Below are 13,979 nucleotides of genomic sequence, written 5' to 3'. Positions count from 1 at the left end.
AACGTTGTTAAATAAAAATGATTATTTAAAACAAAAGTAAATAAGTGAAAACGAATCATTATCAAGCAGGAATTTTAATTAATATCAATATTTTAAGAAATATCATTTATTTAATTTGCTTGTTTAATATTTAGCAATGATTAATAATACAGCATTAGATTTTAATTATTCTAGAAGTTAAAATACAGTGTCCAATTAAAAATATACTGAAATGCATATTTAAAAAAACGCAACTTTAATCTGTCAAAAAAAAAAAAAAAAAAAAAAAAAAAAAAAATTAAAGGAAAACAGAACGATATAACCTGAAATATAAGTTAATCTAGTATACCATACGAGGACGAATGTCAACAAAGTGTTGGGGAAAGAAATTTTATAAAAGGAACAAAAATTTATTTACAAATATTAGAATGTGTCCTTTATCGGTACCACATTTCCCTCAGAATTCTCTCAACTAATTTTTTAGCTATGAAATTAATAATTGTTCAAATATGGATCTATGTTGCATCAAAAACAATTTTCCATCGAAAGAACTTTTTTCTTTTGTGGTAAATGACAAATTATTCATTTTATTAATTACTAGTAATTTTTATTTAAACAGTTATTCCTATTTTGAAATACAAGTAGAACTGGTCTTCATGTAAATTGAATTTGTTGGATTAAAAACAAAGCATATCTTTTAAACATCTCTCCCTAAAAAAAGAAGAAAAGAAGACAGAAAGAATTATGCACTGAAAGTCATCAAATACCTTTCAAGCAAAGTTGCTGCTGATTTTCCTTCACGGATTAAGATTTTCCATTGTCCTCTTCTCGTGGCATTTCTTAAGCTTCAATTTTAAAATCTTAGATGTTGCGTGCATTTCTTGAATATTTTTGCAATATCGTTCACCAAAGTCGGAGCAATTTAACCCTACCAATGACATTTCTACGTTTAAATTCCCGAAATTTGGTAAAACAACCGACATTTTCTTTCCCTTTTTAAACAGTAAAATTATGAAAGAATATTGTTTCACTTGTGCCAGTTGCATTTATCAATGAAAATTGTCCCAAGCTCCAATTTATACTTCATCGAACATTTAATTAATCTTTTTGATATGCTAGTTTTAATTAGCTAGTTTTTGCAGTTGTATATTTCTCCGATCTAAATTAGATCAAAACCAAATTGTAAATCAGGAGGGATGATGCTAATAATAAAGTATTTGATTATTCAGAATGACAGAGTGCTAATCAAAGAAAATTGGTCGTGATATTAGTTTAAAACATTCATCAAAAATAGTTTAATCTCTCCTTTTAGATACAATGGATATATCATTGATATAATCTGACAAGAGTCAACAAGGCCTTAAAAACATCAGAAACGTCAATAAGGTAGCCACAAGTTTCTTATTTGACCAGATGGTTGACAGGTGCTTCATAATAAAATCTAAAAGAATATATTGATCAGCATTATTAGGCGTTTTGATTGCCTGAGATTTATTTTATAATGTCATGCTTAATCAAGAGTTCAACGATATAAGAGAGTTGTAGAAAATTTTATGTCATTTTATATAATTTCATAATAAATTAATCCAGAGTTCAACAATATAAAACATTTTATGATATATTTTATAATTTCATAGTTAATCAAGAGTTCAACGATAGAAAATAATCATTGTAGATTTTTTAAAATGCTAATAACATGTATTTCTTCTTTTTTTGTTTACGTATAGAAGACGTATTATAAAAATACAGTAAAATGTTGATTGTACCCTCACTCCTTTATGTCAATTAGTTCCAAGAAATTTAATAAACAATGTTTTTATTTTGAAAAAGCAAAAGATGAATACGTAAATAAATGCATATTAATAAATAATTTGAAATTATAACAAATAATTACCAGTAAAAGGAAAAATAATCAACAAAATAAAATTTTATGAGAGAAAAACGGTATACAAAAATGTCAAAAAACTAGTAAGCAGCTCTTTCAAAATTTATTATTATATATTATGGACAGTTGCAGAGAAAAAAAAAAACCCTCCTCCACCTCCTCCCCACGGCCAAAATCGCTCATCTAGCTGTAACCATTTATTTTTTAAAAGGCAATACTTGAATAAATAGCAAACTTTTGACAGTTCAAGGATTATTAATTCCAAAAATGTATGATAAGAATTTTCTTAATACAGCATGCGCATTGAATTTGTTTTTATATATATGCTGTACTATTACATGTAAATAGTGTGCAATTCCTATCATATAGTTTTCAAATACCAGGTAAATAATATAGCCAAAACTCGCGAAAAATATTTTACATTTCAGAGCTACGACTTCAATATTTAGGATCAAACAAAATGACAATTGACAGACAAGTACCGGTATATATACCTTATTATACCATGTGATTTTGTCATAACAGTTATACAACTTTTTTAGGAAGTCAAAAACTGTAGGGATTCTTAGAATTTGACGTTTCAGACGCCATATCTCCCACAATTGGTTACGAAGTTTAATAAGTAACTATAAATCATATCACATGAATTATTTTCATCTTTGCCAATCTGTCCATTTAATTTTATCATTTCCGATTAGCAAATATTGCATAACGCCCTACGTTCTATTTATTGTAACTGTGGCTAATCTTACGTTCTATTTATAGTAACTGTGGTTTTGTTTTTAAAGTCATAAAATTCAAAAATGGATTGAACTTATGCAGAGAGCATGATCCACATTAATACTGTAAAGTTCAGAGAAAAAAAAAACTGATCAGTAGATTTAGTAGTAGATTTTTTAAGAAAACAAATCACTGAATTTTCATGGTAAATGCTTCAAAGATTTTTATATGAGCAATATATTCATTAATGTGACAAATCCATTTTGATTCAGGCATTACAGAACCAAGACTTTATTAGAGTGTATCTAGAATGCACTATTTAATTCCAACCCTTTCAAAACTGCAACATCATTGTTTATTGTAAATCGGCAGTTCGTTGCATTAAGTACTAATTTTTAAAATTCTTAACTTAATAAACATCAATAGTTATTTTCAGTCTTGCAAAAATTGTCACTGCCCTTGGTGAAATTCTCCGAATGACACCAAATAAAAAGTTGTCTCTATCTTAAAAATGCATCGAAAATGTCTATATTTTTTTTTTAAATGAAAAGTAATTAATCATAACAAATGCAATACAGAAATATATCTTTATGTTCAATCAGGTGGTATTATGTATTACAACAATTCAAAAACTTATAAATAATAATTCAATAATTCTCTGTCTATATAGTTTCTTTTACAGATGTCTCAGACTTCAGCCAAACACACGACGAAAAAATGAAGACAGCGTCTTCCTGGTCTTCATTTTCTTTCCTTTCTTCTCATTTGAGAAATGATCTCTCTTTCCCATATTCTGAAATAATAAAAACAAGTTTTTATAATTTTAACATTAAGTTGCAACAAATATTTAAGTCTTTAGAAAATTGACTGTTTCTTTTTGTAAAGACATAGTGTTAATTTAAACATGTCAAAATGATATAGAAGATGGACACGGGCTGAAACTTACAATTTTCTGAAGAAATGGATGGAGCTTAGATTGCATCTTTGCTATTCTGACACTGCTCAACTGTAAATCAAACGAAAACTTTCATCAACACCCAAAAAATGATTATAAAAAAAACTATTGTAACGCCATAATTTTGAAAAGGAGTAACTTATTTAAAAAATCTTTAATTTAACTTCAGTAAACATTGAAATAAAAAATGTTGCACAAAAATATTTTTTGGGACTTTTTAAAATTTAAATAATTAAAAAGTTATCCTTTCTGGCTGAGAAACCGATATCTTTTACCGGGAATCTTAAATGGGTGACCGTTGAAATATCTATCCAGCCTGAATATAAATGTAATATATTACCATTTCATCACCAATTACAGAATCGTCTCCATTGGTTAACTGCATCATAAGCGTGTCGTTCTCCTTGTTAGCATTCCTTTGGGTGTCATCTCCATGTGACTCAGATTTCTGGGGGGAAAGAAAATATTTTTTTTAACAATGACCTTTTTACCTTTTCAAGTTTCTGGTAAGACACACTGAAGTTTCAGACAATCAGTTGATTCATTACCTTAAAATTAAATCCATCCAGAACCAACGGGCTCGCCATCATTTTGATGTAAGCATTTCTGTCATCTTTGTTCTACAAGTGATACAGAAAAGAAATGAAAAACAAAACAAAATGCAAAACACCCCCCCCCCCTTTCCACACACACACAACAGGAATGTTAAACATCGGTAAAATTGATATTACAAAGGCCTACACTGTAAAGTCATAAAGTAATCTGAATTAAATGTAAATTGACTCACCTCTAAGTTTTTGTCATCACTATTCTTGCACTGGTCAACAGTTTCATTCTCGTCTTCATCGTCTTCCTCCTTGAATAAAAACGACAAAAATGTAAACATAAACATTAAACTTTTCAATGCAAACCTTCACTTATTTGCAATATTCAAGCACCGATATCATACCGGTATGTATATGAATAAACTTACAACTAAATTCTCGAGTTTACGTTCAGATTTCTGCCGACTACACTGTCTGTTGAAATAGTAATGCACAGCGTCCTCGGGAGCAAATGGCTGAAAATACAAAAAAAAAAAAAATTGAATTAAAATATGGCCATGATTAAACACATGTATAGACATGTCAATTCATAGTTGTGTTTTTGTAATTTTCAGTACCTCAAAATATGATAATTTTCTTTCCAGCCATTCCACGAGTTGTCTCCCGTCTTTGAATTCTGGCTTTGTTCCATTTGCCCACACCCTTTCAGTTTCCTCCATTGCTCTATCAGCATAGTCGTCTGTCAAACTTACATCTTCCTCTTCAATTTCTTTTTCCTTTAAAATAAACGAGATATTTCTTTTTCCCACATTTATGCATAAAATTCTGATATATTTCTCTATGGTGTTAGTGAAGATTTATTCACTGAATATATGACTTGTATTAAACTTGTATTAAAAAAAATTAGACATCGAATAAATTTTAAAATGAAAAGAAAATAACTTACAATTAAAGGTTCCATCTCGGGAAAGTATGATCCCTGTTTGCTCCAGCTCCGGAAAAAGTAGTAATGAACCGCATCACTGGATTCAAATTCCTTTAAAAATGATATTTTATATAAAATCATCATTTAAAAAAAAATAAACGCATCAAAAACACTCATTCATTTTAAATATTTAAGGTTCGTTTTATATAGGCACATTGAAATATGCATTTTCCTATACCTCTAGATATGGAAGTTGTCGTTCCAACCATTCTAGGTATGCTGTATCGTCTTTAAATTCTGACCTAGTATTGTCTACCCAATCACTTTCTAAATCTCCCAAACTTCCAAAATATTCCTTACTCTTCTTGTACTTAGGTTCCTGTGAATCATGAAAAATTAGCAATCCAATAATAAACATGCTAATTGTAGAAATAATTTAAATCGAGTGCAAATGAAATAACCAAATTTCTAGATTACCATTATGGTTTCACTTCTCACGACTTCAATGTTTTGCCACCGTTGTGAAGGTCTAGGTTATTGTGACGTCATAATACAAAGACGTCACTGTGATTGTGAAGTATTTCATTATGACGTCTAAGCAATGCCAATCGGCAATCCTCGGCTGACTCCGCTACGCTCCATTCGCCAAATGCGCTCCATTCAAACCTCGAAGTTATGTGCGAGCCATCCGAGGAACTATCCAAGGGAAGCTATGCTTACTGATGATCGGAAAACATGAAATGCACTTGAGAATGGAACCAGCTATGTGTTTAACTTTTAAAAACAAATTAATATTATTTCATATGAGGAATTACATGCAATTTTTTCTAGATACTTAACGTAATTAGTTATGCTTATAAAACTGAGATATTTTGGGTAGTAATACCCTCAAGCTCTGAACATGCCAATTAACCCCCCCCCCCTCCCGTCCTATCAGTGATGTTATTCAATTTTGGCTACGAAAATAAGCTTAAATTAATTTATGCTAACTTTGTATATATTTCAAAGTAAGTATATATTTCGTTTACCCTATCCCCCCCCCCCCGGCCCCCCAAGAAATCTTTTAACTAACTTGCCCCAGTAGTTTAAGTATAAGCGTTTTCCGTGTCTTATTGCGACTACTCTTTTCCATTTTACTTTTGAAAGTTCATTTTAGTTTCGAGGGTCGATTCATAATAGATTAATTTTATATTTATTAACGTATTTCAGGTCTGTGAATTTAATCAAAATTATTATATAGTCTATTTGTAGTCCCTATATAATCTATACAAGCGCAAACAGTTCATACCAGTAGATATTCACCGGATTCGCCTCGGTCAATATTGATATTTTTCTGGTGAAAAACAAACCATATTCAACACCAAAAAGAGTCCATAATTGTAATATGTAATAGGTGTAATGTTAATATACAATCTGATTAAAACCAGCCCCTTTCTCCTCTCTCATATGTCAGTCACCTGACTGGCATGTTCACTATAAAACATTTTCATGTTTTACTATAGATCATAGAGATTTTTCATTTTTTCCACTTCTTCATGTTCTTCTCAACTTTAACCGAACTTGACAAAAAACATCCTTGGGTGAAGGAGAGTTTAAATTGTTAAAATGAAGGGCCAAGTCTCCTTACAAGTAGAGGGGGGATAATCAAAGACAAAAATATGATGTGGTCATTAAAAATCTTCTTCTCAAGAACCACTGGGCCTGAAGAACTGAAACTTACATGGAAGCATTTTGAGATAGTGTATATTCTAAATTGTTAAAATTATGACCCCTCTGGGAAGGACGGGGCCACAATCATATTCGCAAGCCAAGGGTTTTCGGTCCGCTTCACTCCCCACAAACCCTTGCGAAGATGGGCCACAATAGGGAATCCAAGTTTTACATAGGAATATATTGGAATTGAAATATATATTATAGGAAAAATCTTTAAAAATCTTCTGAAAAAACGGAACCATTAAAGCAGAAACTTATGTGTAGATTCTAAATTGTTGAAATCATGACCCCCAGGGTAGGGTTGGGTCACAATAGGGAATCCAAGTTTTACATTGAAATATTTAGGAAAACCCTTTAAAAATATTCTTCTCAAGAGCCACCAGCCAGAAAAGCTGAAACTTATGTAGAATCATTTGGGGCAGTATAAAAATCATGACATCCCGGGGGCGTAGGGGGGGCCGGGGCCACATTAGATATTACACCGGGGGAATCTGGTAAAAAGGCCATGATTATATGCCGAAGTTACTTACATCATGTACAGTTAGGGTAATTTAGAAATCATGGCGGTATAACGGCCCCATTTTTAGGGCCCTTTGTTCATTTTTTTTACGCTCTCAAAAAATACTTTTTTTTTATGTATAATTTCATGTATTTGATGTGTATGTTGTAAATCTGCGCCATGAAAAAAAAATCAGTCACAATGAAGTGATTAACGAATACTATACAAAATACACAAAAGAATATCTATGGAACGCCGTGACTGTCTTATATGTGGATTAAACATTATATGCAGTGTTTCCTTCATTATATGCGGTACTATATGAAGTAGTTTTTACATTACATCATGTACAACTTCCATTATATGCAGTACTTCTCTCATTATATGATGTAGATATGTCATAATATTTACATCTATCATTATATGAAGTGCTTTTAACATTATATTCGGTAGTTCTAACATTATGTGCGGTAGTTCTAACATTATATGCAGTAAACACAACAATATATCATGTACCTCTCACATTATATACTGTATATTCATTTTTATGTGTAGAATTTGTTATTATGATGATGCTGATCGTTAAATATTATGTCCGGTCCAGTTAGCATTCCGTGCGGTATATTTTGCATTTCGTTATGATGTAGACACAGTATTATATTCCATTCAATTCAACCTTCCATTACATTATGTCAACTCTTTATGACATTTACTCACACTACTATTGCATTGTGTCAACCCTCCATTACATTATGTCAACTCTTTATGACATTAAACCGCACTACTATTGCATTTTGTTAACCTTCCATTACATTATAAGCTCTATGTCAACTACACACACTGCACTATTGCATTGTGTCTCTCATTATGTCAAATGAAAAAACACTACTATTGATAGACCGGTCTATCAACATATATTTTGTCAACTCTAGCTGAGAGCTCTCCGAAAAAAAAATTATTGATAGACCGGTCTATCAACATATATTTTTTCGGAGAGCTACAGATCTGCAGCTAACATTTTCCCACACTTCTATTGCATCGTGTCAACTTTCCTTTACAATATGTCAACTCTTTATGACATTTACACATGCTACAATTATATTTCGTCAACTTGCATTTCGTTATGTTTACTTTTCATGACATTTAATTACACAACAATTACATAAATATTGTGTCAACCGTACATTACATTATGTCAATTCTTTATGGCATTAACTCACACTACTATACATTTATTGACTGAGTTCGAGGGCAGCATTCGTTTTGTCAGACCCAAGAACCAAACTGTCTGCCTGAGGCCGTTAGGCCGAAGGCAAACAGTTTGGTTCGAGGGACGACAAAACGCATTTTGTCCGAGAACACAGTCAATAAATGGTTTGTTATACCTTTCATTTTAATTTTTTTTTACATACATGTATTTTGTACTGTCTTTCGTGATGTAACATCAGGGCCGTCACTTTTGAATACCAAAGAATGAAAATTAGATTAAGCTCCGCCCATTCTGTGACGTAAGCGGTCCAACATCTAATCGATCGGTCCAACATCTCACTCAGCGGTCCAACATCGATTTTTTTATGCCCGCTCAGCAAAACATTAGAAATGTTTGACTTTTTTGCGTATCGATTTATATAGGAACAAATTTTTAAAGGTATAACAATATTGAATCGTGTCAACCTTTTATTACATGATTGACAATCTTGAAACGTCGAAATTCAATGGCGTTTACCGGTACTTTAATCTGGTAATTAAATAAATCAAAAGTTATGAGTCGTGCAGCAATTTTTTTTCTTTTTATTTTGAATTGTTTTTTGATAAACTTCTGATCTTACTAAAAACATTGTCATTGTTACATTGTCATAATGTAATACTAGTAACACAATGTATGTATACTGAATGATTTGTATTTCCCCAGAGGCATGCATGGTCAGGACCCGTAATCATAAGTGAGAATTTACTCATACGCCGATGGCTTAACGGTTAACCTTTCAAAAACTGTAAAGTTAAAACCTATGGTTAGAAGAGTAGAACCATGTAACAAATGAAGATTATTTGTAATTTTACAAACAGTACATATTTGAATAAAACACCAAATGAACATTAATATTCAAAATATAAAATACCGGTTTCAACTTAGAACAACGAGGGAGTCAAGATGCAAGTGCATTTTGGCTTTTGTCAACGCAACCTTACAATGTCTGTGCAAAAAAAAAAATATTTAAAATATAGAATTCAAATAAACTGATTGCAAACAAGGGATAAAGATAATGAATGTCAATCCCGAATTATATATTTAGTCAAATGAAGAAGATTTTGGTAGACTGCCTCTATGTATTTTTATCTGAAGTTATCGCCCTGTAAACTTAAATGACATAAATCATTTTGCTTAAATGGTCAATTTTGATAAATTTACTTAAAATAAAAAGATCAAGAATAGACATTTTATAATTTATTTTACAATAACGAAAGAATGTTCTATGTACTATGGAAAAAGAATTGCTTCCATTATTTTTAATTGTAAACAGTTATGAAAAATCGAAGTATAATGCATATAAATCGTTTATTTCACATGAGTGAGTCAGTAATGAGAGATTCAAACATACAAAACCAAAAAAAAAAGAAAGAGAGAGTAAAATTGTGGGGAGAGAGACTGAGAGAAAGAGAGACAGAATTGGAGGGAGGAGGAGTGAAAGGGAGAGATATAGTGAGGGAGAGAAAAGAGGGTGTGAATGGCGGATTACTATCTCCCATTCTATCTAATCACCTTCTGCCTCTTCTCCTCGCGCTCTCCTACTCGCAATTAGCCTCCTAATATCTCTCCCACTGTCTTGAAGAGAGGAGAGGATTGGGAATGGAGAGGAGTGAGAGTGGAGAGAGAGAGAGGGGGGAAAGAGGGGGAGTGGGGAGAGAGAGGAGTGTGAGAGAGGAGTGGGGAGAGGAGTGGGGAGAGAGAGGAGTGTGAGAGTGGGGAGAGAGAGGAGTGTGAGAGTGGAGAGAGAGGGAGTGTGAGAGTGGGGAGAGAGAGGGAGTGTGAGAGTGGGGAGAGAGAGGAGTGTGAGAGTGGGGAGAGAGAGGGGGAGTGAGAGTGGGGAGAGAGAGTGGGGTGAGAGGGGGAGTGAGAGTGGGGTGAGAGAGGGAGTGTGAGAGTGGAGAGAGAGAGGAGTGTGAGAGTGGGGAGTGAGAGTGGGGAGAGAGAGGGAGTGTGAGAGCGGGGAGAAAGAGGGGGAGGTGGAGAGGGAGTGAGAGTGTTGAGAGAGGGTTAAATGGACCATTTTATGGTCATCTTTGTTGATTCAGTATTAATATACTCATTTGTTTTACTTTATGAGAAAATTGTTGTTAACTAGAATCTTAAATAAAAAATGACAACTTAAGATCACAATCCACTTTCCAAGGAAGAAATTCTTCAAAGTCACATTTCAGTATTTCGTACTTATACTAAAAGGAAAAGAAACGCAGGGTAGCATAATATCCGAAATTTTTTTGACCGCATGTCCGAAAATTACGAAAATTGGTTAGATGGAAAATTAATGTTACTTACTATGCACCAAAATCAGTGTTCAGAATTACTCAACCGTAAAATGTATGACTTCACGTATTGAAAACGCTAAAAAGCCCAAAACACGTGCAAATTGATGACAACGAGTTTGTCAGCAAATCTTGTTGTATCATTTGATGCACCTGAGGTAAGAAAACAATCTGGTCAGAGTTTTGAATTACAGTTACTTTTCTTCGCATAATATTAAACCTCAAAACTATAAGTCATAGAGGCATGGGGTTAATTGCAATGTGACCCTTGACCTTAGAAATTTATTCAAGGTCAAGATTATTTCAATTTTTTAAAAATTTTTATCTTTTCCGTCTATCAAGCCATTTCTGATTTCTTTTTTCGTGAAATGCAATTGTAAAGTTTTAAATATATAAAATATTTGTCAAAGGTCAATGGCTATTTTAAATATGAGAAGTTGACATCCTTTAAAAAATTCAACGTTAATTGCATGCTTGATATGTCCTTTCAAAAACAATTAAATATTCTATGTCTTTAACCGCAATATATATTGCAATCACAAAATGAAAGATCTGTTTCTGAAGATTATAAAACATGTTTTAATTTTTGAATCGTGGGCTGTGCTCATATTTTAATTCTTTGCTGAAGACAGTCAAATACGCCTGTTTTCTGCAAAATTCTTGAAAGAACATTGCATTTTATCAAAGCCTGATTTCCAATATTTAGATTCTCAAAAACAAAATTTATTATAGGGAATGGAAGTACTAAGTCTTTACTTTAGTTTGATATATGAAATGAGAATGGGGGTGACACTTGATTAATTGATCTAAGGTCATTTTATGCATAAAGTGAACCTAGCTCTTTCTGTAGTTCTCGGGGATTCGGAGGCAATTTGCAAATGAATTTGCACAACAAATTTCATAACAATATTTGGGTATACACCAGAATAAAGCGAGATTTCCATCCTGAAATATTTTCCGGAAACGGACGAAACTTGGATCACCTGAAACGCGTGTGTCTCTCCGGAGTTTATTGTATCGAAAAGTCGAAGATCTCACAATTTGTTTCCAGACTGACTTTGATGGAAATAAACCAACTTAAAGCCACACTCTCACATATTCGCAAAGGTTATACATGCATAATAGACTCACAATATCAGGAATAAAACCTAGCTGTTTATGAGCGACCCCCTCCAAGTGAGAAAAAGACCTGAGTTTTGTATTACAGGCGACACATTGCATTTGTTTTAATTGATTACCTTTCATGGTTAAAAAATGTAAAATCTGTTCACAATGTATCGCTAACATCAACATTCCTTACAACCATGCGTGTATTGTTGAAGATCATGACTTCTGTCTGAAGGGTGCATCTTGCCGTAAATGGTATATGTAATGGATATTTGCTGAATACTGTTCTATATGTAAAATTATAAGACAAATGCAATACAGAAATACATTTTTTTGTTCAATCAGGTCCATGTGATATTACGTATTACAAAAATTCAAAAAAGTTATAAATAATTTAACAATTCTCTCGGTCTATAGTTTGTTTTACAGATGTCTCTGACTTCAGCCAAACACACGACGAAAACATGAAAACATTTTCTTCTTGGTCTTTATTTTCTTTCCTTTCTTCTCATTTGTGAAATGATATCTCTTCTCCTTACTCTGAAATAACAAAATTAGCGCGCTGTTATAATTTCAACATTAGGGTAACAACAAATATTTCAATCTTAACAACAAGACTGTTTCTTTCTGTAACGACATAGCTTTTTTCTACAAGTCAAATTTGATATTGAATATGAAACTCACTTTCTTCTGTAGAAATGGGTGGAGCTTAGATTGGATTTTTGCTATCTTGACACTGCTTAACTGAAAATAAAACAAAAAAAATTATTAACACAAAAAAAATATCACAAAAACTCTTGTTACGCCATAATTTTGACAAGGATTTACTGATTAAACATTGAAATGAAATGAAAATTAGTGAAATATTTAAAGAGATATCCATTTCTGGTTGAGGAGAGGATATCCTTCACTAGACAACTTGAATAGATTACCCGCGAAAAATCTATATTCAACCTGAACAAAATGCTGTAATATTACATCTATATTACCATTTTATCACCAAACGGAGAATCGCCACCATTTGTAAACTGCAGCATAAGCGTGTCCTTCTTAGTAGCATTTCTTTGGGTGTCATCTCCATGAGACTCAGATTTCTGGGGGGAAAGAAAACAATTTTTGACAATGCCCTTTAAATTCTGGTAGATGCACTTTGAAGTTTAAGACAATCAGTTCAGTTTTTACCTTAAGATTAAATCCTTCCAGAACCAAAGGGCTTGCCATCATTTTGATGTAAGGATTTCTGTCATCTTTGTCCTAGAAATGTTATAGAGATCGAAGAATTAAAAACAAAACAGAACATAAGAAATGCTAAACGCCACTAAAACTGATTTTATAGGCCTACGTTGTAAATTCATTTATTAATGAAATAAAATGTAAATTAATATGCGGACTCACCTCTAAGCTATTGTCATCTCTATGATTGCCTGCTTCAATCTCGTCTTCATCGTCTACCTCCTTGAAATAAAATGACAAATGCATGAACATTAAACGTCTTGAAGTAAATCTTCAAATTTAAAAACATATGTGTATATATACTTACAACTAAAATCTCGAGTTTAAGTTCAGATTTCTGCCGACTCCACTGTCTGTTGAAATAGTAATGTACAGCGTCATCGGGAGCAAATGGCTCAAAAACAGTTAAAATGTAGCCATGATAAATAGAAACATTTAACTTTGTTTTAGTAGATGTGTTTTATTAATTTTAGTACCTCCAGATACGGCAATTTTCTTTCAAGCCACTCCACGAGTTGTTTCCCGTCTCTGAATTCCGGCTTGGTTCCATTTTCCCACACCTCTTTCGTTTCCTTCACTGCTCCATCAGCATCGTCATCTGTCAAACTTACACTATCTCCCTCTTCAGTTTCCTTTTCCTTTAAAACAAACGACAGTTTTGTTTTCACAACCCTTTTTATGCATAAATTATATTATATTATTAATATATTAGTATATTAATGTATAGTGTTATTGTAGATTTAATATTTATTCACTGGGGCTCTGGTTTTTACTAAAGATAGAAATGAAAGAAAATAGCTTACAATTAAAGGTTCCATCTCGGGAAAGTATGATCCCTGTTTGCTCCAGCTCCGGAAAAAGTAGTAATGAACCGCGTCACTGGATTCAAATTC

The 13,979-nt window shown here is 32.5% G+C and overlaps 1 protein-coding gene across 1 annotated transcript in view; it reads right to left on the bottom strand.

Annotated features, from left to right (window-relative positions):
* Positions 1-3,169: 3,169 nt before the first annotated feature.
* The window catches only part of LOC134279946 (uncharacterized), a 13,609-nt gene continuing 2,799 nt past the window's right edge, over positions 3,170-13,979 (bottom strand). The window contains exons 3-18 of the mRNA XM_062762353.1: positions 13,890-13,979; positions 13,563-13,724; positions 13,394-13,480; positions 13,249-13,308; positions 13,036-13,107; positions 12,843-12,947; positions 12,538-12,597; positions 5,248-5,388; positions 5,031-5,120; positions 4,702-4,860; positions 4,513-4,599; positions 4,327-4,395; positions 4,088-4,159; positions 3,880-3,987; positions 3,531-3,590; positions 3,170-3,377 (exon numbers count right to left, since the gene is read on the bottom strand). Of these exons, the coding sequence (XP_062618337.1) occupies positions 3,279-3,377; positions 3,531-3,590; positions 3,880-3,987; positions 4,088-4,159; positions 4,327-4,395; positions 4,513-4,599; positions 4,702-4,860; positions 5,031-5,120; positions 5,248-5,388; positions 12,538-12,597; positions 12,843-12,947; positions 13,036-13,107; positions 13,249-13,308; positions 13,394-13,480; positions 13,563-13,724; positions 13,890-13,979 (1,521 nt within the window). The 3' untranslated portion in view covers positions 3,170-3,278. The remainder of the gene's footprint in view (positions 3,378-3,530; positions 3,591-3,879; positions 3,988-4,087; positions 4,160-4,326; positions 4,396-4,512; positions 4,600-4,701; positions 4,861-5,030; positions 5,121-5,247; positions 5,389-12,537; positions 12,598-12,842; positions 12,948-13,035; positions 13,108-13,248; positions 13,309-13,393; positions 13,481-13,562; positions 13,725-13,889) is intronic.

This window comes from Saccostrea cucullata, unplaced genomic scaffold (genome assembly GCF_032062105.1).
Source record: "Saccostrea cucullata isolate Sc308-1 unplaced genomic scaffold, CSIRO_AGI_Scuc_v1 ctg1860, whole genome shotgun sequence".
NCBI classification, from domain to species: domain Eukaryota; kingdom Metazoa; phylum Mollusca; class Bivalvia; order Ostreida; family Ostreidae; genus Saccostrea; species Saccostrea cuccullata.
Note: the sequence above shows the minus strand (reverse complement) of the source record. Positions and strands in the feature narration are given on the sequence as shown.